Source organism: Seriola aureovittata, chromosome 4 (genome assembly GCF_021018895.1).
Source record: "Seriola aureovittata isolate HTS-2021-v1 ecotype China chromosome 4, ASM2101889v1, whole genome shotgun sequence".
NCBI classification, from domain to species: Eukaryota; Metazoa; Chordata; class Actinopteri; order Carangiformes; family Carangidae; genus Seriola; species Seriola aureovittata.
In genome coordinates this window covers 27718628-27741787 of record NC_079367.1, presented here as the reverse complement: position 1 = coordinate 27741787, position 23160 = coordinate 27718628, and the positions used below count along the sequence as shown (strand labels likewise).

Genomic DNA, 23160 nt, shown 5'->3' with positions numbered 1-23160 from the left:
AGTGACTTTTGATTTGTGCCAGAGAAGAGCGAGTTGCATTAGTCCAGTTTTGAGAAGATGAATGCGTGAATGACTTTTACCAGATCGGGTTGTGAAATGAGGGGTTTGATATTATTTTGGAGATGGATCTTAATTGAAGGAAGCAGGACAGGACACCTTTTTTGATGTGGCGGTGGAAGGTCAGGTGGGAATCAAACAGTACTCTGAGATTTCTGGCCGTGGGTAGCACATTTGTGGACCAGGGACCAAGAGCCTTATGAAAGGAACTGATGGGGTTCAGTCGAGTTGTAAAAAATGTTGTGCCATCCAAGTGATCCCTCCATGAGATAGTCTAAAACAGCAGCTAGGCTTTCTGGGTCATCAGGTTTGAGTGGAAGGTATATCTGTGTGTCATGTGCGTAGCAATGGAAAGAGACGTTGTGGTGTAGGATGACTTGGCCGAGCAGAAGCATGTAGATGGAGAGTAAAATTGGACCTAAAATTGAACCTTGCGGTTCACTACAGGTAATGCAAGTTGTGCAAGACTCATGATTACCTATGGTGACTGAATAGGTTCTATCTAAAAGGTAGAACCAAGTGAGTGCAGTGTCCTTGATGCCAACCCAGCTACTGTGTCAAAGGCTGCACTCAGGTCTACAAGAATTCAAATTGTGCACTCTCCCTGGTCAGCTGCTTAAAGGAGGTCATTTGTTACCTTTAGGAGGGCAGTCTCTGTGCTGTGTGAGGCTCTAAACCCAGATTGAAACTTCTCAAAGATGCCATTTTGACACATGAACGCCAAAAGTTGGGTTTTTTCAACAAAGGCTGAAAGTCTTTGAGAGTTATGGAATCACAAAGTAGAGACAGCCTGATGGAAGCAGCTCTTCCAGCAACAGTCAGTGAATCACAACACTGGACACCGACATCACGGCTGGAATGGACTGCAGGTAAGATACTGAATATATGAGATACTGTCACGGTGTCTTCTCATTCTGTCTCTAGAGTCTCCTCCTCCTCTGGTTGGAAAATCCCTGTTCAAACCTCCTCAGTCTCCTCCTCCTGAGCAGCTCCTCAGGACTCAGCTCCTCATCGCTGGGCTGGGAACCATGAGGGGGACGTGCAGTTCCTCTCTGCCCGGTTTGTCCTAAAAAATAAAATATTACTAAATTTATGTGTTCAGCAGCAACACGCCAGCCTCCCTTCCATTTCTTCTTATTTTTCTTTCTTGCCTCTTTGATTCAGGCTTTTTCTGACGGCCAGTTCTATCTGCTCTTCCTCCGTCAGTCCTGCGATGTAAGATTCTGTATAATCAGACGTATGATCTGTTGTAGAGTCTTCTGCGTGTCGTGGCTCTTCTGAGTTTCCTCGCCTAGTCCCGCTGTAGCCTACTCACACATTTACACACATGTAGACAATATAATTAGATACAGAATAACTGAACAGTAAGCAATGATCGATACCTTTGTGTAATTCTCATTTCTTTGTAGGGTGACACTTTTCGCAGGTTGGAAAAACGCAGGTTGGAAAGTAACCTGGTAGATTAGTCTTAAAATATGTCCTATCAGTAGTAACTCTTGTGAGTTACTAGATGATTCAATCTCACTGGGACTTTAATCATTATTCATATTAAACAAACTAAGAAACATGTATTTGTTGAAGTGGTCGGACTTTCACAACTTGTGACACAAAAAAACATAGCTTTGTTCAATGGGGCATATAAAATATTACTTCATCATTTTATCCAATTAGACATTTGTGTTAAATTCTGTTTGTGTATGAATTCTGAATGAATTATGGCCAAAATCATGTTTTGTGAAGTCACACTCGGATTTGTCAAATGGCTAAGGTTATTACAGAGGTTCCACAGTAAACATCTGAGGTGTCCTGCTGGTTCTAATCTCTTAAACAGCAGAAAAACTTTTACTTATCCAGAGTGTAACTCTGCCTTTACAACATGTCATGAATCCGCTCTTTCCCATTTTACTTCTACAGTGTAGGATTTAAACATTCCTGACTTTGCTGCCTCTCAGTGGTCGAAACAAAAACATGCTGTTGTACCTGAAGCACCTGAAGAGCTGTGGTATGAACTTGGCCGTGGAATAGTTACATCTGAAGATACAAACTCTGATGGGAAAAAAATTGTATTTCAGTGAATATTTGGTAACATTCACTAACACTTTGTGATACAGTTTACATTAAGATCTGATCTGGGCATAGACTCATTTCTCCTCAGCAGAGATGTCCTTTCTCTTTCTCTCTCTCTCTCTCTCTCTCCCTCACACACACACACACACACACACACACACACACACACACACACGGATGGAGAAACTCAACACAAACATCTGCAGTAGAAGAAAGCATCAGACTCCTTCACGTTTTGCTCACTTTGTGGGTCACTGCTATTTCGCCCACCAATTTACACACTGGGCTGAAAAGCGACCCAGTCTCAGGTTCATGTGCACTCTGCAGCAGGTTTTGGCAGAGGACATCTCTGTATTTAGCTGCATTCTGACCAGTCTCCCTGTCCCTCCTGCTCTATCATAAAGAAGAAAGAAAAACAGGTTTTTACTTTGTCATTGTGACTTATTGAGTGAAGAGTGATCCATTTAAAATTAAACCAACAACACAATAAAGTGTGCACAACGTGAAGAGATCTGAATACTCTCTGAAGCTACTGTATATTAACGGTCTATCTAAGACAGCAACACACACATTCAGACCTGCACACGTCTCCATGATGGTCTTCAGTGGACCCACAGTGTAGAGCAGACCCACCAGGATACCTGCCAGGTGGCCAACCAGAGAAGTCCTGAAGAGGAGCACAGACCACAGTATGAAAATTTAAACATTCACTACTCAGTATACTAATCTATGGCACCATGACCAAAAAATATGTTTGGTTGCTCTGACTTTTCTAGTTTTTACAAGATCCTTTTTTTTATGTTAGTACGACATCTTAAATATTATTTTGTCACTGTTACCATTTTTACAATGATGGATAGACTGTACCTTAATTGGTCCAAATGTCCCGAGCATATAAAACATAAAAAGCATTTAAAGGTCACATATTTTACACTTTTCCAGTGTTGTATTTCAAGTGTTGATCCATAAGAAGATATATTTGTGGTTTTAAGAACAAAGTTCTACATCTCCTCTCTCAGGCTTCTCTCTGGAGCTCTGGTAACAACAGGTCGGTGAGCCAATCAGAAGAGAGGAGGCCCTGAGCCGATTTCAGGTAAACACTCAGAGAAACCAAATCCTGCAAGGATGGTGGATCTAGGTGGGTGGGGCTCGGGGCATGGCTTAGAGCAGTAACTGCTTTGTTGTGACATCACAAAGTTCCTGAAGTCCTGACAGCTGGTTTTAAGGCTAAGGTTCTGAATACAGGCTGTGTGCATTTCTCTGTGGACTGAGGCTTTGATACTTTCACAGTATTAATATAAAACCTAGACCTGCTTTATAATCAAACAACACATGGACATCTACCTTTATACTATATGGGTTCTTTAAGCCAGTAAATGTAGTTTCTCCTAGTCAACAAAGACCACAATCTCCAAAGTTTCTGTTATTTAGCATTTAGCTGTAGGTTTAGCTTTTAAAGCCTTTATAATTCCACAGAGAATACAATTTAATACCTTTTTTACAATCACAGTGGCCAAAGGATGACAGAAAATGAACGATAATTTATTACATATACATGTATTTGTATATACAGTATATGAAAAATAATTCCTAGTAATTGGTCATTTAACATAACCTGTATCCAGATAAGTGGCAGAAAATTGATGAATGGATTAAGAAATTTAAAAAAAGATCAATTTAATTAGATTTGTGCAAAAGTTAACACTTGCCCATAATGAGTGGATGAGGTTCCTTGCTACTGTAGCAGTAGTAGTGTCAGTGTTCGCTGACTGAAAGTCCCCAAAAAGGGATTGAACATCCTCCTGCAGAACCACAGATGTATGTCTCACAACAGCCCTCTTTTACTAATGTTACTGTCTATGGCAGGGAAAAAAACATATTCAAGACTTTCAAGATTTTTTAAATAAGTTGTTAAAGCCTTTTAACAACTAAATTCAGTGTTTGCAGACTTGTAAAAGCCCTGTAGACTTTATGTCTGGGTGGCTGATGTTTTGTTTTTTTTCTAATGTTGACCATGTTTCACCTCCCTCTCCCTGGTGCCCAGGAGAGCACTGTGATTTTGGTGTTTGATTATCTCACCCGGGATTGATTAGATAGATCAGTACTAGCTCCACCCAGCTGGCAAAGCGATTGGACACACGGATATTCAACATATAGGTCACACCGCCTGGGTTGTAATGGTTACCGACCACCTTCAGAGCAAACAGGACGCCTGAAAACGAGAGGGTTAGAAAAAAACAGGATATGTTGAAATCACCAAAACAGAGGGTTACTTACAGTCAATAAGAAACCAGAGAGAAAAGTACATTAAATGAGAAATAGTACAGCTTGTTTGTCACTTCTATATACCTTTTGTTTTTCATTAGGGCTGCAACTAACAATTATTTTCATTATCAATTAGTCTGCTAATGACTTTCTTGATGAATCAATCAATCATTTGGTCTATAAAATTTCAGATATTCTATTTTAGTGAAAAATGCACATCACAATGTGCCAGAGCACAAACACAAACATTTGAAGCTGAAACCAGTGACTTTGATGCATGTTTGCAAGTCTATTCATTCTGGTGTTGATCAACTTATTGTTTCAGGTCTATTTTTAAAGTTTACTTCAAAATTACACTTAGAGCATCCGTCACTAGATTAAGATGTGATGACGTCAGTCATCTACAGCAGTTCCACAAGAGTTTTCAACTGCATCCTCATTTTTTCACATTGATCTTACGCAGTCCAGCCATAGACTAGGTTTTAACCTAGTCTTGTTTACTTCTAACATCTTAAATATATTTTATTGACCAAACTATTAATCACTTAATCAAGAAATTCATTTACATACTAATTCATTGAATAATGAAAACTATCTAATTAAATACAAATGGTATTTGACATAAAAAAATAATGACATTTATGACTGTGACCTTCAGTGCACTCTGAGGTGGTTTTCAGCCGAGAGTGACGCAGACAGGATGAAGGTCAGTAGCTCCAAGCCTGAGGTCATGGTTCACTGCTGGAAAACGGTGGACTGCTCCCTCTGGGTTGAGGGTGAGTTGCTGCCTCAAGTGAAGGAGTTTAAGTATCTCGAGGTCTAGTTTACGAGTGAGGGTAGGATGAAGCAGGAGACTTACATCCAGATTGCTGCGCCGTCAGCAGTAACGCAGGCATTGTACTGAACCTGGGCCAGGGGGCGAAGCCTTCAATTCACCAGTCTAGATCAGACCTTCACCTTTGGTCATGAGCTTTGGATATTGACTGTGAGAATGAGACTGTGGATACAAGTGACTGAAATGAGTTTCCTCTGCAGGGTGGCTGGTACCAGCTTTAAAGAAAGGGGGGATGAACTCAGACATCCAGAGGAAGCTCAGAGTAGACCCACTGCTCCTTCACATTGAAGGACCCAGTTAAGGTTGTTTGGGCACTTGATTAGGATGACTCCTGGGAACCTTCTATTGAAGGTCTTCCCAGCTCACATCCCACTGTTAGAAGACACCGGAGTAGTCCCAGAACACAATAGAGAGATTATATATCTCATCTGGCCATGGTGCTGCAGACAGGGACGTCTGGACTGTCTTGCTTGACCTTCTGCCACCGTGACCCAACCCCAGATCAAGGGGTCAAGGGGTGAAAATGGATGGATGGATGGATGGACATTTATGACTTAGATTTGCATAAAAATAAAATAAATATTTTTTTTCATTTTCTAGAATAATAACACTGTTGGTAGTTTGTACCTGAGAAGCCGACAGCACACTCGTTGCTGTGAGAAAACACGTCTATGAATCCTAGTAATGGATCTGAATCCTCAGTGAGTTTTGTCAGCAGCGCCTGCAGCAGCAGATAGACCAGTCCGGTGAGCAGGAAGAAGACTGACAGCAGGTAGAGGAACCAGGCTGCACCCAGACTTGGCTCCAGCTTGATGCCTTTCCAGAGGAGGGACACCATGTTGAAGTAGAGGTGCCAGTCATCAACATGGTGCAAGGGGGACAGGAAGAGGCGACGCCACTCTTTATACTTGTACACATGTTGGAGGCTCACACAGGCCTGAGGATTAGATGGATAGAAAGTAGTAATAAATGTTCAATAACAGCAATAACAAGTCATGCTACTTGATGCTTCTACTCTGCATTTCAGTGGGAAATATGTGTTGTATATATGCCACTTATCTGACAGCTGTAGTCACTTAGATTGTAGATTGAGATTTACATACAAAACATACTGTACAATGAGTTCTTAACATGTGATACATTGTTATACGTAGATTAAACTATCTAAGCAGTAGCACTGCTGCAAACTGTGCCACTGAGTTGTCAGATCAATTCAACAGATTACTGTTGAATTACCTTCAATAGAGGAGCAGCAGGGAACATGTACAGATACACATTGAATCCCAGGACAGCCAGGGTGACTGCAGGGATGTTTCCCAGACCCTCCTGGAACAGCTGGACCACCAGAAGCAGCAGGCCCAGCTGGAAGCCCCTCTGCATACTGAGAACAGCCTGGAGAGACATGGTGCAAAGTAAAAGTTAGATGTATTCATTTTCTTGGCGACAGGCCACAAATCTGTTCCTGGGTCAGCCAGCATAAACACCTGACCCTGCAGAACATGGTCAAAGTGAGGTGATCAATCTCAGTCCTTAAGGAGGCAATAAAGGCCAGTTAAAGCTAACCACAGCGTAAAGAAACATAGTGTCCGTGAAGGAAGGAAGGTGCACTACTGTGCTTACTGCACTGAAGAACAAATCAGATGTGAGATCATCCTCCCGTAAAAAAACAACCCCACAGGTCATCTGTGCAGGCAGCTTATTATGACCCATAGTTACATTTCAAAGTGAGCAAACACAGCAAAATACTGAAAACACAACCCATGTGGCTGATAGATACACAAATGAAGTGAAAATACTGAAAACATATAAACCAGAATACTGAGATTTTCACAACTAGTTTTTTTGTTTTTACCAATTAGATAAATTAAATATAATTAGTTAATTATTGAGCTTTAGCGGTGCATGTAGGTGGATACATTTTATTAACGTAGCAGTTGTCAAGATCATCCAAGACAAATATTTACCCTACAAACACAAGAGTTTTCAATCTTCGAATCTAAGGAGGAAAATAAGCATATTTATCAAAATGTTGAACTATTCCTTTAATTGTGAAAAACCACAAAATAGCAGGTAGGCCTACTTTATTTCAAACTTTTCATCTGAATTAAGGACACCTCTGTATTCACTGCCCTTCCTCATTCTTTGTTTTAGGCGATGATAAAAATAATGAAGCCGCTGATGCAGACAAGGGAGAATAAACACTGACAGCAACTCCAAAGACTACACATTCTTATAATTAACCTGAAGACACTTTACTTACACGTCACGCCTGTTGAAGCTATGTTATTGTTTTGTTCGATACAAGTCCACAGAGCTTTATCTCAGCCTCATGCAGGAGTTTTACCCGTCAGCCCGCTGCTGCGCGCGCTCCCGAAGTGGGAAGGAGAAACGAAACCGAAACTTAGGCGGTAAATAATCTGTCAATAATGTATGCTGATGTTTTTTTTAAAGTTCTAAGTGCTTGAACTGAACAAAACTTAGATTAGATACAAACACTATATGTGACTGTCATGTTGCGGTTTCATCTTAACGAAGAAAGCTGACTGACATTGGGAAGAACTGACAGCATCACTGACTTTATATTTCACAATAATAATAAAAACACATGAGCAAAATAGTGACGGCATACGTGTGACTTTTAACATGAAGAGCCTAGTTTGGAAAGATTTATCTCTTGAGCAGCTGGTGGTGAAGCAATTCTATTACTAGTGGACTGGCTGGAAAATAATTTGCCCATTCAGAAATGTAACATTTACATAGATATTCAGAGTAAGGCACAAAAGAAGTAGCCCAGCCATCATTGGTAGTCCCCAGTCCGCCGTGTTGACACATGACGTCATCGCGCCTACAGCTGCTGTCGTCGGTCGGGACGCGGAGATTCATTCAAATCGGTTAGACTCGGATTAAACATAGGATACACCTGCATCGCCAGTTCCGTGGAAGATCCGACTGTCCGCTGGTTTACCTTTTTTCCCGCTGCTGTGTCGACTCGGCATGGGGAACTGTTTGACTGTGGGTCCAAACGAGGCTCTGGTGGTCTCCGGTAGGTAACGTTGATATCAGAGCTAACGGTTAGAAGGTGGGTGGCTAACTAGCTAACCAAGCCTCCTTTAACTTTCTATTGTCTGTCGCAAAATTACTTGTTTTGTCTGCTGAAACTACAAACGACTGTCTTCTGTGTTAAATTCTGAAACCAAATCCTTGTCTGTAACGTTATTTATTGACGTTAATCACGGTTTAGCTAAGCTTAGATAACACTGTCAGCACCGTTAAATCACATGATCGACAGGCTTTGGTTTATCATCAGAGGAATACCGGCCCAGATACATCCGTTTATAAAGCGCTGTAGCTTATGTGTAGAGTTTGACCACAAATTATAATTACAAACCACAAACCCATGTGCAAACAGTTAAAATCCCAGTGTTTGGAGGCAGTATGTGGCTTCATTCCACATGATGTTATTGCTGGAGGGGGGCGGTTTGATCACCAGCCCACCCCCATCGTCGCTATCAAAATAAAGCTGCAGTGATGGAAGAAGTGATCAGATCCTTTACTTAAGGAAAAGTACCTACACATAAGTGCAAAAATACTTAATTACAAGTCCTGAATAAAAATTCCACTCGATTAAAAATACACATCTATTATCAGCAAAATTTAGCGAAAGGATCTCTTTGTTATGATCAGGTCGACCAAACGAAGGTTTTGTTTTTGTTGCTTTCTTTCATTTGTAAATTATGACACCCCTGGAAATATAAAACTATTCCATAATTCACAAGTAAAAAAAAGAGCAGAGACAAGAGGAACAACTGAGGAAATAGATCTGTTTCTGCCTTCCTGTCCTGTTTTAATGCCACTGCCACTCAGGTTTATCACCTGACCGAGGTTGAGAAATACTGCTGAATAGTGTAGTACTATATCTCCCATGCTGCTTTCACACTTGTTGTGTTATTGCTGTGCTTTTATCCACACACCAAGCTTTTTTGACTGACAGACGTTTTGCACAAGCCCTCAAGTGAACAAAGTTAAGTGACTCCTGAATAATTCAAATGACAGCTCAGAGTTCAGCAGTGCAGTTTGATGTCAACATGTTATTTGATGAAAAGTGACTGGATTATTGACCATGATGCTTTGTCTTAATAGAAATGTTCTTCTCCCCTCAGGTGGTTGTGGCTCCGATGATAAGGAATACATCGTGGGAGGCTGGGCCTGGGCTTGGTGGTTCCTCTCAGACGCCCAGAGGTGACAACATAGTATAAGCAGTTTTATTTTATCTTGAAATGGCCTTTTAGTAGCTCCTTGAAATGCCTTTGTTCAGGCCAGTACTACTCATCACAAATAATTGGATCATGCTATTAAAAATCCTCTGTTCAAACTCATTTGGATGAAATGAACAAGGTTTTTACACAGCCCACAGCTAACATGGGCTTTTGCGGTCTTGAATTTCCACAGGGAAGTCAGTCCCATTATCTGCAGGCAGTCAGTACGCAAGTAGAGGAGGAAAACGTTTCCACCATATTGCCATACCATTACCATATAGTCTTGTATCACACACAATGTACAACAGGTTCAAGGGTGTTTTTCCTTTTTTGTCTATATTCCATACACACATTCCCACTTTTCTTAGCTGTGTAGTAATAACATGCCCTCCCTTTGATATGTGCAGTGTCAAAAGACAAATATACTTTTTGCATTATTTGTTTTTGGCCTGTTGAGCTCTACTAGGCAATCACACATTATATCACAGCACTTTTATATTCCACAGCACTGGTCATCAGCCCTGTCACATGTCACCGTTGGATTGTCAAATATTTCATTTACTCTGTTGTAAAGTCCTGTGCTGTCCTGTTCTGTTGTGGTCCTGCCAGATTTTACTCTCTATTCATTTCTCGGAACGATTAAACGAATAATCGCAAATAAAACCACCTCCTCCACTTGTGCACAGTTCAGTCCGATTGTTAAACAGCATCTGAAACTCCCTGACACCTTTTCAACATCTGAATTTAGAAGGTTTCACCTGACAGACTTTATGTCTGAATTGTCTTGTGTAAACATGCATGTAATTAAGTAGTTAACGATGAATATGAAAAAGCTATGCCTTGTTAGGTTGCAATTAAAATATATTCAGAAGTGGCCAGTTAATGATGCATTCACCTCATAGATCACATGAGTTGCTTTTAACAATAAAAATATCAATATTGTCAACAACCTAGGGCCTCACACTGACCTTTCACCCTGAGTCAGTCATTTGTTAGGTGGACAAGAGAAAATTCTGTCACATACATTATACTAACTTAATATGAACATTTCATGTTACGCTTTAGACAGTCTTAACCTGAGTGACTTTAAGTGGATCACCCATGAAAAAAAAATACAGTTAATATACAATATTGTGCAAACATTTTAGGCTCTAAAAGTAAAGTGAGGGTGGCTCCAAAAGCAAAGTCATCAATAGTTTTTGTCTATCAATTAACTTCATACAAAGTGTAGTAAACTGAAAAAACATAAATCCTAGCCCTCCTAACCCCTTGCCTTTAAAACTGCAACAGTTCTTCACCTTGGTACACCTGCACGTGGTTTTTCAATGTACTTGCAGGTAGTTTGTTCGTAAAGATATTTTTAGTTTTTCTATGTTGATCTGTTTAAAAAAACAATTAAAGTTAAACTCACTTTAATTCAATGCTGTACAATAATAAAACATGAAAAAGTTACAAATTTTCAGATGGTGTTGTAACAACCAGAAGTAGGAAGTGCAACTATCAGATTCTCAGCGACCTGACAGAACACAGTGTTAAACATCCACAGAGTTTATTTCACAGTTTGCTTTTATGGCTTCATAGTCCTCTCTCAGTGGCCTATTAAATATGCTTTTGCACCTTGCTGTAGGATATCACTGGAGCTCATGACTTTGTGGCCCCGATGTGAGGATGTGGAGACGGCAGAGGGGGTAGCCATCATTGTCACAGGGGTGGCTCAGGTAAGACCGCAGGCCAATGACGTAGCTGTGTAAATACTTTCTTAATATTTCGAGAAAATGTCTCCCAAGCACAGAATATCAAAAACTGTCAAGTACCAACAGCTGGAACCAGATGTCTGATCTGATCATTTGTTTGTCTGATAAAATTTTGCCAATTTTAGACCATTTTTTTGTACAAAGTTGTTGTACAGCTTTGTTTGTAGGCAGATATCATCATTTTTTGTATTTATTTATTTAGTTTCTGTTAAGGGTTTTATGAGAAACCGATTAGTTTCTAGTGGTTAAGAAATAGAATAGACCTGACAGCAAATATCTAACACTGCTGATGGATTTACTTTTCCATTAAAAATGGGAGCCATTAACAGCAATGGATTGACACACAATTAATAACTGCAAAGATAATTTTCTTTAGATATTCTTTACCTTCAAATTGTAAGTTGGATCTCAAAATCTCTGCCCATATTTCAGCATATCACAAAATGTTTCTGTCTTTGCTATAATGAAATGTCACAAAACCAGCATTGTTGTTTAAATCTTTAACACTGATATTTTGAGACTACAGCACGGGCCACATCCCATACTCTTGGTGTTGATGTTGAGAGGCTGGTCTGTGATCAGATGAGCTGATGAGTGTCTCCATAACTGTGTCTTCTTCAGGTGAAAGTCATGACAGAGCCTGACTTGCTGACAGTGGCTTGTGAGCAGTTTCTGGGTAGATCAGTGATGGAAATCAAAGCCATGGTTCTGCAGACTCTGGAGGGACATCTGCGCTCCATTTTAGGTACAGACATTCATTTCATTTTAACAGTATTTGTGACATGCCAGTACAAATGATTTACTAGAATGATTTTTGGCTACATCTGTATCTGCCGAGCCCAAGGTGACACCTTCACATTTTTTCTTTTGCCTGACCATCAGTTCCAAACCAAAAGAAATAAAACACAAAAGGCTGGAAGCTTGAAGAATAACTTCAACAATTTAATGATTATCAAAATAACAGCTCTTTTTTTTTAAACAACTAATCGCCTCAGCTCGATTGGTTTCACAAGAAAACGTTATGATTCTTTGACATTTGTGACACTTTATATAAAGGATTACTCACACAACACTCAAAAGTTAAGACAATTCTGTTGCCCTAGTTTTTACTTAAGCTCAAGAGATCTCACACTCGATGAAAACTGCCGCTGCTGCTTAGTGAAGGTGACATTTTGAATTGCATATAGTTCTTATTTTGCAGGTACCTTGACTGTAGAGCAGATCTATCAGGACAGGCACCAGTTTGCTAGACTGGTCAGGGAGGTAGCGGCTCCTGATGTGGGCAGAATGGGCATCGAGATTGTCAGCTTTACCATTAAGGTGAGCTGAGGGTGCTGTGACCTGGTTCTGTGACAGTGGCCAGTAAGTGTAACCTTAAGAATACCTGAAGAAAATGACAATGTAGTTACTGAGCAGAAATGGGTCAAAATAATACAATTCACTGTGGATGTTGACATGATACTCTCTCCAATCCAAAAGAGAAAGCTGCAGCCTTAACCAAGAACAAACCAGCACATGAGATGAGTAGATCGGTATCATTCATAAATCTCCTGCTTCACATAATGGTCACTTGCCTAAAATCTTCAGTCATACTACAGTAAAATTAACCTCCATTTCTTCTGAAAGGAAAAATGATTCTGCTGGAAGTGACCAGAAGTTCAGGTTTGTGTTTGTTATTCCTCTGCACCGGCGACAGCCAAGGCCATAGGTCCGTCTGTCCCATTCTCCTGAACGCAATATCTCCGTAAGGCCTTCAGGGAATTTCTTCAAATTTGGCACAAACATTCACTTGGACTCAAAGATGAACTGACTGCAATTTGGTGATCTAAGGTCAAAGGTCGCCGTGAACCTCACAAAACATAATTTTGGCTATAACTCACAAATCCATATGCTAATTGTGACACAATTTAACACAAATGTGTAATAGGATAAAATGATGAAGTGATGACATTTTATATCCAAAGGGTCACAGGTCAACTTCACTGTGACATCATAATGTACTGCGAAAACACTTCTAGCCATTATTTAACACTGTATCTTAGGGAGGGTAGATTGTGACCATAATGACTGGTTGGTGAAGTCATACAATTGCAAGCCGTGAGTTAGGTAATGCATGAGTCTAATGCAGTTAAGAAGCGCGTCATTGTATTTGTTAGCCCTCTATTGTATCGATTTCTGTATGACGCATGAACTACTATGAAGAGCTCAACATATGAGAAATACACCGTGTGTTTATACACTAAGCGCTACTGTAGAAGTCACACAAACATTAGTCAGCTGTCACCCTGTCTTGTTTTTAATCTATGTAGTTTTGTATTTTAACATTGCCTCATAATGTGAAAGAGCATTGACTGAATATGTTTCTGTCTCCTGTGGAGTCTGCTCTTCTCTGACTTCTCACGAGAGAATTCATCTCTACAGAGTTTCATGAGTTTAATATTTAACCAGCAGGAGACTCATCCTGTAGAGTTCACTCTTATTGATTAGAGCTAATTGAAGAGTGGCTGACCACCGTGCTTTGCTAGAAGCCCAGAGTCCATTTCTATCACATCAACTAGTCCAAGTCCAGATGGTTTCTGTAATGCGTCAGGACCGGTTCGCTCATTAGTGGAGGCCTCAGACGTTTGTGGGTTGTCCTTATTGTATTTCTTGCTTTTCATCTTTCTTATTCAAAAGGAAAAAATCTAGTGTCAGTTTGTCAGTTGTTGTAGATATTATAGAGTCTCCTGTTGCACTGCTGGTGTTCCTTATGTTAATGTTGAATGTAGCTGAGGCTATGTCACTTATCAGACAGCACTGTCAACAGTTGTTCAAGTTAATGAGGCGTTTCCTTGTGCCAGCGACTCTTCAGTGTAAGTGCAGGAATCAATAAGCTGTTACCACACACAGATAGAAGGTGTCTGTTTGTTGTTGAAACTGCACTAGACTAATTTCCTCTAATCAGTGATGGGAGAAATTAGATATCTAGAAAACATGCGACAAATCCAATAAAGTGCTCACTCCTCAGACCTAGTGAAATATTTTCTTTTTGGTGGCTGGATGCAATGTGTAGAAAAATCTTCTCTCTTCTTCTGAAGAGAGTGTTTGACTTCATGCTTTTATTCATCACTTCACAAACTCTGAGAGATTTCCAGTTGATGAACATTGACCTCACAGCCAAACAGGATTTTGACAAACAGGGCAAACCACTTGTGTTTCAGTGAAGCACTCCTCTGTTACAGTCTTGCTCTCTGTAGGATAAGATGTATTTTTACTTTTCAGTTGATACTTCACTTTACTGAGATGTATTGTTTACAGGAAGCTGAGCTCTGCAGCTTATAGGTTGACCTGTTTCTCTGTGTTTGCAGGATGTGTTTGATAAACTGAATTACCTGAGCTCTCTTGGGAAGACGCAGACTGCAGCTGTCAAGAGCAATGCAGACATCGGCGTGGCTGAGGCAGAGAGGGATGCTGGGATACAGGTAAGGAGGCTCTAGACTCTGAGAAGTGGATTCTTTTGTGCACAATAACCACCTGGTCATCACTTTACTTTTTTTTATCATCTCCCAGGAAGCAGAATGTAAGAAAGAGATGATGGATGTGAAATTCCTGGCCGACACCAAGATGGCCAACTCCAGACGTGAACTGGATCTGCAGAAAGCCATCTTCAACATGGAGGTCAACTCAAAGGTGGGCACCTGAGGTTTTCATTTGCACTTATACATGACACAATGTCGAGGCTGATCAGGTAGATGTACATACGGTTGGCTGTTTATAAGAATCACCAACCAGATCATCTCTGTTTTGACAAACAAAGAACCAGCTCTAGGCCAGGAAAACTGGTTCCAGGACAGCACCAACACTTTGCTGGTCTACAAACTCATTGTACAGACCCACAGCAATTTATTTAACTTTCTAGTAGAGACGTCAGCGTTTCCAAAGACACCAAAATGAGAATGTCATAGAAATTTGTATAATATGATCTATAAGATATCTGGAATAATTTCATTTGATGGTTCAATGCAGCCATGCCATTGCGAAACTTTGCTTGAATCTTCTGACATCGACCGACCAGACAGTGTCAAACAAAGAGTGTGTTACCTCAGGTGTGTGTACTTTAGAGGCGTGACAGTGTGCGTGCTGATGTTTTCAGAAAGCAGAGGCCCAGCTGGCATATGAGCTGCAAGCAGCCAAGGAGCAGCAGAAGATCTGTCTGGAGGAGATTGAGATCCAAGTGGTGCAGAGGAAGAAACAGATCACCATTGAGGAAAAGGAGGTCGACCGGACAGAAAAAGAGCTCATCGCTGTGGTGAAGAGGCCCGCTGAGGCTGAGGCCTACAAAATGCAGCAGCTGGCTGAGGGGCAGAAGTAAGTGAGAACCCTTCATTTAAAGCGACAGTCAGTCAGTTTTATGAGCTTTTTCAACCAGTGTCACCAATCTGTAGAAAGTCTAAGATCACACAGCGACCTGTCGTTGATTTAAAAAAGATGACTAAGCAAGCTAATTAGAGTGGACATCAGAAACATCTGGGAATGTCAAAATGCAAAACACTTTAGTGAGGGGTTGTTTTCCAGGAGCTGGGCTTGGCCCCTTAGTTCCAGTGAAAGGAACTCTGAATGCTTCAGCATACCAAGAGATTTTGGACAATTCCATGCTCCCAACTTTGTGGGAACAGTTTGGGGATGGCCCCTTCCTGTTCCAACATGACTGTGCACCTGTGCACAAAGCAAGGTCCATAAAGACATGGATGAGAGAGTTTGGTGTGGATGAACTTGACTGGCCTGCACAGAGTCCTGACCTCAACCTGATAGAACACCTTTGGGATGAATTAGAGCGGAGACTGAGAGCCAGGCCTTCTCGTCCAACATCAGTGTGTGACCTCACAAATTCGCTTCTAGAAGAATGGTCAAATATTCCCATAAACACACTCCTAAACCTTGTGGAAAGACTTCCAGAAGAGTTGAAGCCGTTATAGCTGCAAAGGGTGGACCGACGTCATATTAAACCCTATGGATTAAGAATGGGATGTCACTTAAATTCATATGCGAGTCAAGGCAGGTGAGCCAATACTTTTGGTAATATAGTGTATCTCCCTCTGAAGCCGAGCTGGGTTGTGAATTCTCTGCCATTATTACCACATGGTTGTTGAATTATTTGACCTACATTTCATTTTCAGTCAGTGAAAGCATTGTTGTGTGACTCCTGTTTGTCATGCAGTGTGTACAGTGCAGTGGCCCTGGTGAGAACTAGCGAGGCAGACAGTTGCATTGCTTTTTTTTCCTCACAACTGAAAAGTATTTTCACAACCAAATGTTTTATTTTTTTGTTTTTGTTTTTTTTAATTTGATTATATAATTGAATTTAGAATATTGGTTGACCGGCCTACAGCGTTGTTGTTTGCTTTTTTTGGAATAACAACAAGCTTGTAGCAGACATGTCCTGTGAATTTAATTTGCTTGTACTGTAGCGTATATACCTGGCCTGGCATCAGTCACAAGCCATTAAGGAAGTTCATTATAAGGACATGCAGAGTTATGGACCCACAGTTGACACTTTGTGACTCTTCCCACCATCAAACTCTCAAATTGATAGGAGACAGAGACAAAGGACCCTTTCACAAACAGTCCATGCTTTTAGCATGTCAGAGAGACACAGAACCAGACCAAAGGTCAAAGGGTCAGCTCCAGAGGATCAACCAATGGACACCAGGCAACTGGAGAATAGAGGCAAAATCTCCAGTTTGTAACAATAAGACTCTGTCTAATGATATTTGATTGTTTCTTATATAGGAGAAGTAACAACAAAAGGACTGATTAACACTAAGGTGTGAATCCTCCGCCCCGAGGCATCTATTAATATTCCTTCGGGCTTATTATTATCCTTCCGCCAAATTTTGGCGCGTAACTCATCCAGGCAACTTTGAAAAAACTCCGGTAATATATACATCAAAATGTGCGTCTTGATCCCGAAAGAGGTGCTATGACTTTTGGTGTTAAAATTCCAATTTTTCCCAAAGTTATTCCCAAAATACTGGGAATAAATAATGCATTAGGAATGCATTGGAATTTCTTTAGAAACCCACAAAATTTCACCTTTTTTCTGAATCACCCAGCTCTCTCATACCTGCATGTAGAAATGTGATTCAAACTATAAAACGGAGGAAAACTTCTGCTCTCTCAACAAGACAGGAACTGTTTTTACATAACATGTAAACTTTTCAAACTATGAGCACTCAAAGGAGGAGTGGAAATCACTTTTTCTTCAAAGTTAGAGTGACAGCGTCAGTTGGCTAGAGTGCGTGAAAATATGGCGTTAACGCTACAGTAGCAATGTTTTCCGTTTATGGGCAACAAGGTTATTGATGGATATTTGCCCAGTATGTGTGGCCCTTCTCTAGGAGTAAGCAGTCAGTGTTTGCACAGGTAAAGGGAGGAAAAAGGCACAGCTGAAAATTTGGGTTGAGGCAAAATGTTTTTGAGGCGTCCCTTTTGTGAGAACAAGTCACTGCATCTGATGTATCATTGCTGATTGACTAGTGGAACAGAAATGCAGCATCTGAGAAGAGCAGGTGAAAAATCTGTGGTACTGTTTTAATGGATCACATGCAGAGGAAGAGAGAGAGAGCCAGGTCTAAACTGTGAGTGAGAGAGAGACAAACAGTGAAAACACTCTGCCATGTTTCTTCTGTTTTTTAAGTCTCCAGGGCAGTAAAGCACTGTCTTTTAATTTACATATTAGTTTTTATTCTCTTTCTCTGTTGGCTCTGTTTTACAGGGAGGTCAGAGGTCAAAAGCTGCAAAGTTGCACCATCACTGTGCTTCTGGTACAGGCTTATTGTCTTCCTTAATGACATACTAGCAGGGTGGATGACACACACAGACTGGGTGTTCTTCCTTCCAACCTGTGTCCTCACTAACAAAAGCAGCAAACTCACCATGCAAGATTTCCATATGCTGTGGTCATGTGGTCTCTATTTCACTAAGTACTTTTGTAATTGTGCTGCACTTAGGGCCAAAGTTGAACCAGTTTGAGAGAGTTCTGCGAGTGAGGCACAGAGGGGTTGAGCGAATTAATGCACTGTGCACAGGTCTTACAATGAAATCAGGTTTTATCCATTTGAAATAGTAAAATGGGTTCATGATGAAATTGTGTTGGGACTAATTGGACTGCGTCAGAAGACGTCATCAGTGTGGCCCAGGACACATTTGTATTCACACTCCTAAAAGACTGTGGTCCAGAACACCTCTGAATGTGGTCCAAATGATCGGATCTCATATTTGTCCTCAGTGTGTCTTTGGTACCTTCACACCTGTATTAAGGGCTGTCCACTTGTGATCGGATCACCTGAGATGGATGTTAATACCAGGTCTGAACAGGGAGGGCCTTTGTGTGATGTGTTGATGAATCAGCAGTTATTTAACATGTGTGTTTCCCCTGCAACAGGATACAAACGGTGCTGATAGCTCAGGCAGAGGCAGAGAGGATTAAGATGATTGGGGAGGTGGAGGCTTTCGCGATCGAAGCCGTCGGCAAGGCGGAGGCCGAGAAAATGAGACTGAAGGCGGAGGCCTACCAGCAGTATGGAGAGGCAGCTAAGAGTGCACTGGTCCTCGAGGCCCTGCCTAAGGTAACACATACGCCGCTTCTCCAAGTGTCCTTAAAGTTCCGTAGTACACAACCATGAGCCAGTGCTAACTAAGTGTATGATTTCCCAAACTAGGAAATATTTTCATCAAGTCACTACATTGATAGAAAATGAGTCTGTTAAATATGAAGATCCTGCCATGAGAGAGTAAGCTTAGGAGAGAGACTGGAAACAGCCTGTTGTGTCTAAATGTAATAAAGCTGCCCACCAGCCCCTCTAAATGTTTTGTTACATCATGTTTGTTAAATCCTCTCAGCATCACTCAACACAAGCACCTTGAAAGCTGCAGCTTGTTTAGCTTTAAGAGACTAGCATTGGTTGGATTTTATACATAATGCAGTGATATTGCCATGTAGAAACTTTTGTTTCAGTACTCAGCTCTCGAACCCAAATTCAAAACTGAACCCCAGAGGGTAAAAAGGTTGTTGTTTTTCAGACAGCTAGTTATGAAATGATGGCTAAAGTAAAGGAAAATGACAGCTCTCAGTCAGTGTTAGCGATACAGACACTACTATCGGAAATGCTGCCTTAATACTGGAACAGGTTTTTGATATAGGTGAGTACTGATAGGACAACTAGTGTAGGAAGTTTTATTTATTCCTACATTTATTTTTTTTTTAATGATTGACAGTCAAATAATTAAAAGAAATATTCTATTATATTCATGTATCTGTTCATGTTTTACAAAGGCCCATGCCATAAAACAATGATAGCAAACATATCACATCCATACAAGGTTAGTAGTATACAGATGTTGATTTTTTTTCAATGCAGTGGTATCGGATCAGTACTCAGTATCAGCTAATCAAAAAAATGGTATTGGAACATGTCTAGTCTCAGTCTTACCTTGTGATCATCACAGTCGTTTCATCTTGCGAATATTATTTATTTTACTTATTTTATATGGCCGATTTTGTTCGGCTTAGAGTTCACATTTAACCGTATCTTTGCAGATTGCGTCCAAGGTGGCAGCGCCATTAGCCAAGACCAATGAGATTGTCATCCTGAACGGGGAGGGCAGCCGTGTGACAGGAGAGGTAAACCGCCTTTTGGCTGAGCTACCTGTGTCTGTCAAAGCTCTCACTGGAGTGGATTTGTCAAAGGTAAGCAGGCTTCATAATATGGAGTTGTAACAGTGTAAATGTATATGTATTATTACTAAATCCACGAGGGAGTTTTGTCAGTGGCCAAAAATGACGTCTTTGCTTTGTCGGACAACACTGAAAAAGCTAGCTAGCTTAGCTGATGTTTCTTCGTTTGTCTGCGCACATGCTTCTATTTTTGTGTGTGCTGATTTGATTTAATTTAATTTCTTATTTATTTATGTTTGTTTGTTTCCTCCAAAGGGGGGCATGTTGGCCAAAGACACACAACAAACAAAAAAACAGCCTTTTGTTATTGGGTGGTTATAATGTACCATTCAGTATTTAATTAAAGGTGTACTCCAGTGATTGAGTGTTGCACTTTCATAAAGTCATAGTAAAATAAATCAAAGGCCAAGATGCTCTTTTACTTATTAACACCCACCTCTGTTAAAACTCCACAACTCAGGTTCTTAACACAGATTTTCTTGTTAAATATTTGTAGTGTCTAAAGCTAAGCTGAGACTTTGATGACAATATCAGTGTTATTTTCTGTTGAGTAGACTCATGTCGCGTGAACTGATCTTTAAATGTAATGTAGTGTAATATAAAAACAGTGGAATGCCTCTTTAAGTTTGGCCTTGACAGTATGGTGTGAATCGCATGTTTATTTTTAAGGTCAATTTAAGACAAACAAAAGTGTCTCAGAAGACAACTTTTATTTCACATCAACATTTTTGTCACATTCAGTTTTGCCAGCCGCAACAGTGTGGCAGGTAGTGCGTGCGTCACTGCAACAGCATCACTACCATGCAGGTTACAGTCACCAAAGTTTACAGGTGTTGAAATGAAAATTAAGGCGGGGTTTGAAGATGGTTGTGGTCTATTGGAATTGGAGGCGCTAGGGCTGGTGTGATCCCATCTCAAGATGCTCTCCAGCAGCTTTCTGTCTCAAAAAAAAAAAAGTGGGTCATGAAAGCGGTCTAGCTTACTGATGGAAAATTCCTGAGGGTTTGTTTCAGAGCCTCGGCGTCTCCATACCTGGTTGAATAACGTGCCGTTTTATTCGACAGATCCCTTTGCTGCAGAAGATGACACAACTCAAGCCTGAAAACTGATGACTCCACATGACTCCAGTATCTGTTGTATGCACACTCATAGACTGCCTTTAATACACTTGAAATTTTTTTTGTTTTATACGTATATACTGTATACCAAGTGAATTCTTTGGAAACCTCTGGTGCCTTACTTTATACAGGACCAGAAAATCTGCATGCATTGTTGCTCATTCAAAGAACTTTTATTTCATTTTTTAATTTGGGAATAGTTTGTGTACTTTTTTTCTTTTTTGTATTTTTCTTATAGTTTTGGTATTTGAATTGTACATATCGGCCCGTTTGTATGAAATGTCATTGAAAATGAGAGCTGATATTAGACAGGCGTGACAGTTACAACCCACTGACTCTCACCCAGGTTACATTTATATTATGTCGTGTCCTGACAGCTGATGTTAACACTTATTCTTTGGTATTTATACATCAGGGCGCTAGTTTTTTCAGATGACAAGGCCTCTGCTCTCACTTTTTACCCTTGGTATGTTGCAGGCCTTTTTGTTGATATCTACACGTCCTTATTTGACATTAGACACATCTGCATTCCCATGATAATCTGAATCATTCTTGTTAATTTTAGAACTTTATTTGTATTGTTCATGTTGTATTTTTTGACTAGCAAACGTTATTCATTATGTCTCAGTGATTGATTTTTACAATTTAACAAAGGTGCTCACAATCTTAAAAGCAGACCCTTTTATTGTACAAATCTCCATTTTTAAGTTTGTCCCATCTGCAGAGTTTCTTCAGGTTTTGTCTGTTCTTCTGAGAAAAGTTTAATTCTCTGCAAAATGTTGTTATCGGGCTTGATACATAATGATTCTAATTTAATTGTTGATAGAAAAACAGGAAGCAAATTCTGATCTTTTTCAGTATAAGAGCTCAAAACATGTTCCTTTAATATTTAGTGTAGGTTTTACTGTAAAATAGTCATAGTTTTGGCATGAAAACTGAAAAAATTGATTGGTATTAAAAAAAAAAAAGAAAAAAAGGAGAGAGTGAAAATGGCTGAGTTGGAGTCATGTTAAACATGTTAAATAAGGAAAAAAGCTTAATTTAACAGAATGGATTCTGAAAATGAAAGGCCAGATAACGATGCCAAATAGAATAGATCGACTTTTTATTGTACCAGAAGGAGGGATAGGGATACTGCATAGTTTACCTGACACTGATGTTTAATTTTGCACTACAAATATCTGTAAATGCTAAGCCATGTTCAGGTTCTGTCAACAAACCAAACTCACGTTTCACAGAAAGACACTTTCTGTTCAATGTGTGTACATGTTTGCACTCAAATAACTGTCACATCAAATATAGAATGGCACTTTCTTATTTATCAAACAATGTTTTATGTGTTTTACTTGATGTGTTTTTGTTTTTTTTTTGCACCAAATGTTAAGCTCCAGAGCAGCTGTACACAGGATCTGATGCTCAGTTAACTGTCAAAGATTTCTGGAAAATGATTGGCAGGGAGTTGGCAGATATAGTATATTATAGTGCATAACAAGTCGACCCCTCCAGTGAAATTTAATTTCATCCACTTCCACTTCCACTTCCAGAAGAAGTGACAGTAAACTCTGGTAACCAGTACCTGCTCCTCACCTCTCAAAGCTGCACTCACCTCTACTAAACTGACACTGGCCTGACGGTGATGTTTAGTTCGAATCTCATATCTCATACAAAGAACAAATGCAATGGTAGTTTTATGTGTGAGCACACTGATACAGAATTTACAGAGGACTGTTATTATTGTTGTTTTTTCTGTATCAATGGCTCATTTTGATTTATGTTTGTATCATTTTTTGTCTATGTAGTGACTTGACAAATACTGTGACCATATTGATTTGTTTTTGGCAAGCAAATATTTTGTACTTCAATATATAAACTTAACTCGAACTTATCTGTCTGATGTTTTTGTGCGATTATTACATATATGTGTTAAATTCCCAATTTTATTTGTTATTTTCCTCATTTTATTTAAAGCATACACTATGTGTTTCAAATGGCCATGAGTTTCTGTATGCTCTTGCTGCATGTCATCGGTTGTACTTAGAATATTCACTTTACTCTTAGCTAATTGTCATTCTAATAAATCAAAATGCCATAA

The 23160-nt window shown here is 40.0% G+C and overlaps 2 protein-coding genes across 4 annotated transcripts in view; one reads left to right on the top strand and one right to left on the bottom strand.

Moving 5' to 3' along the window:
• Window positions 1-8657, bottom strand: part of LOC130167847 (rhomboid-related protein 4-like) — a 10402-nt gene extending 1745 nt beyond the window's left edge. Inside the window, exons 1-8 of one of the 3 annotated variants that reach the window (XR_008827328.1) lie at window positions 7485-7995; window positions 6461-6616; window positions 5852-6161; window positions 4204-4336; window positions 2703-2791; window positions 2038-2103; window positions 1209-1364; window positions 695-1123 (exon numbers count right to left, since the gene is read on the bottom strand). Coding sequence is in view for 2 of the 3 variants with exons in the window: in XM_056374352.1 (XP_056230327.1) it covers window positions 978-1123; window positions 1209-1364; window positions 2038-2103; window positions 2703-2791; window positions 4204-4336; window positions 5852-6161; window positions 6461-6604 (1044 nt within the window). In the remaining variant the exon portion in view is untranslated. Of the gene's footprint in view, window positions 1124-1208; window positions 1365-2037; window positions 2104-2702; window positions 2792-4203; window positions 4337-5851; window positions 6162-6460; window positions 6617-7484; window positions 7996-8189 lie in introns of those variants that run through there. The other 2 variants (XM_056374352.1, XM_056374351.1) reach the window with 2 other exon arrangements.
• On the top strand, window positions 8082-23160 carry LOC130167845 (flotillin-2-like). Its single transcript, XM_056374349.1, has 11 exons — window positions 8082-8267; window positions 9385-9463; window positions 11108-11198; window positions 11856-11979; window positions 12436-12554; window positions 14582-14695; window positions 14784-14903; window positions 15367-15581; window positions 18658-18841; window positions 19813-19962; window positions 21015-23160. The coding sequence occupies exons 1-11, from the start codon at window positions 8219-8221 to the stop codon at window positions 21057-21059; spliced, it is 1290 nt and encodes a 429-aa protein (XP_056230324.1). The 5' UTR covers window positions 8082-8218; the 3' UTR covers window positions 21060-23160.

Bases quoted from the DNA above. Each gene is read 5' to 3' on its own strand.
- LOC130167845 (XM_056374349.1), top strand. From the start codon at position 8,219: ATGGGGAACTGTTTGACTGTGGGTCCAAACGAGGCTCTGGTGGTCTCC. The intron at 8,268-9,384 runs GTAGGTAACGTT...TTCTCCCCTCAG, and splicing joins CGAGGCTCTGGTGGTCTCCG to GTGGTTGTGGCTCCGATGAT. The intron at 19,963-21,014 runs GTAAGCAGGCTT...TTTATTCGACAG, and splicing joins CTGGAGTGGATTTGTCAAAG to ATCCCTTTGCTGCAGAAGAT.